Here is a 1,035-nt window from a genome sequence, read left to right on the forward strand (position 1 = left end):
TCACCCCGTCCCCAGCACGACAGACACGCGTTCCCTGCAGACGCTTTTAATTCTCTCTGGGCCAGGGGCCACGCCAAGAGCTCCCGCACACCGGGCTGGCCAGGGCTAGCCCGCGTCCTCCGCGAAAACAGCCACCCCCAGTCGTCCTGCCGGGACGTAGGCGAGGGCGTCCACCTCTCCCCCACCGAGGCTGGCCTTCTGGAAGTGGATCTCCAGGGCGTCCCTCATGGACTCCTCATCCAGCACGTCTGGGATCCCGAAGAGCAGGACAGTCCTGGGGCAGCGGGAGGGCTGGAGCTGGGCAGAGGAGGGGGTGAGCTGCAGCGGGCCCCAAGGAAGAGGTCCCCTGGGGGCACGTGCTGAGCAGGGTGCAGCGCAGCTGGATGGGGAACTGGTCTTCAGTAGCCCCCTCTACCTTCTGCCTCACCCTGGGCTGGCAGGTGCTGCTCACACTACAGTTCGTGCCCTCACCTGCAGGTTTGCGATCTCGCCGCTCATGCACGGTGATATTTTGACCTCGTATTTCCCTTTCCCAATAGGCACCTGGATGCGTCCTCTCGCAATTAGAGGCTCTGCCACTGCCAGTGGAGAGAAAGCCCTGAGCTGCCCAGGCCCCCGCTGAACTTACGTCCCTGGCGCAGACTCCCAGCCTGGCACTGCCGAGCTCCAGCTCACCTGCACAGTCTCAGGGAGACAGGACTGCCTTCCCTGTTCCTCACAGACACGGCTCCATCTGCTCTCAGGACACGATATGTGCCGCCCCCTCCCCGAGCTGGCTAGACTGCTCACCCCTTGCTGATAGCTTGAGCTCAGCACACCCCACACACCTCCGTCTTGAGCGAAGGTCAGCACAACCTGGCCAGGGTCATCCAGGAACTCCCTGCTCTCTACCTCGGCACCCCCATTTTTTGTCTTGCTGAAGAAGAGCTCCAGCTTGTCCAGCAGTGCCTCCTCAGGGATGCCCAGGCTGGGCAGGTCAGACACAAGGATGCTCCTGCTGCTCCAAGTCACCCCGATCTGCAGGTGGGACAGGCT

At 63.1% G+C, this 1,035-nt stretch overlaps 1 protein-coding gene across 1 annotated transcript in view; it reads right to left on the reverse strand.

Moving 5' to 3' along the window:
- Window positions 1–105: 105 nt before the first annotated feature.
- Window positions 106–1,035, reverse strand: part of IFI35 (interferon-induced protein 35) — a gene marked incomplete at its 5' end in the record, with an annotated part of 2,561 nt that continues 1,631 nt past the window's right edge. Inside the window, 3 exons of the mRNA XM_008935971.1 lie at window positions 106–297; window positions 472–578; window positions 828–1,017. Of these exons, the coding sequence (XP_008934219.1) occupies window positions 106–297; window positions 472–578; window positions 828–1,017 (489 nt within the window). The remainder of the gene's footprint in view (window positions 298–471; window positions 579–827; window positions 1,018–1,035) is intronic.

Source organism: Merops nubicus, unplaced genomic scaffold, assembly GCF_000691845.1.
Source record: "Merops nubicus isolate BGI_N331 unplaced genomic scaffold, ASM69184v1 scaffold48732, whole genome shotgun sequence".
In the NCBI taxonomy this organism is placed as follows: Eukaryota; Metazoa; Chordata; class Aves; order Coraciiformes; family Meropidae; genus Merops; species Merops nubicus.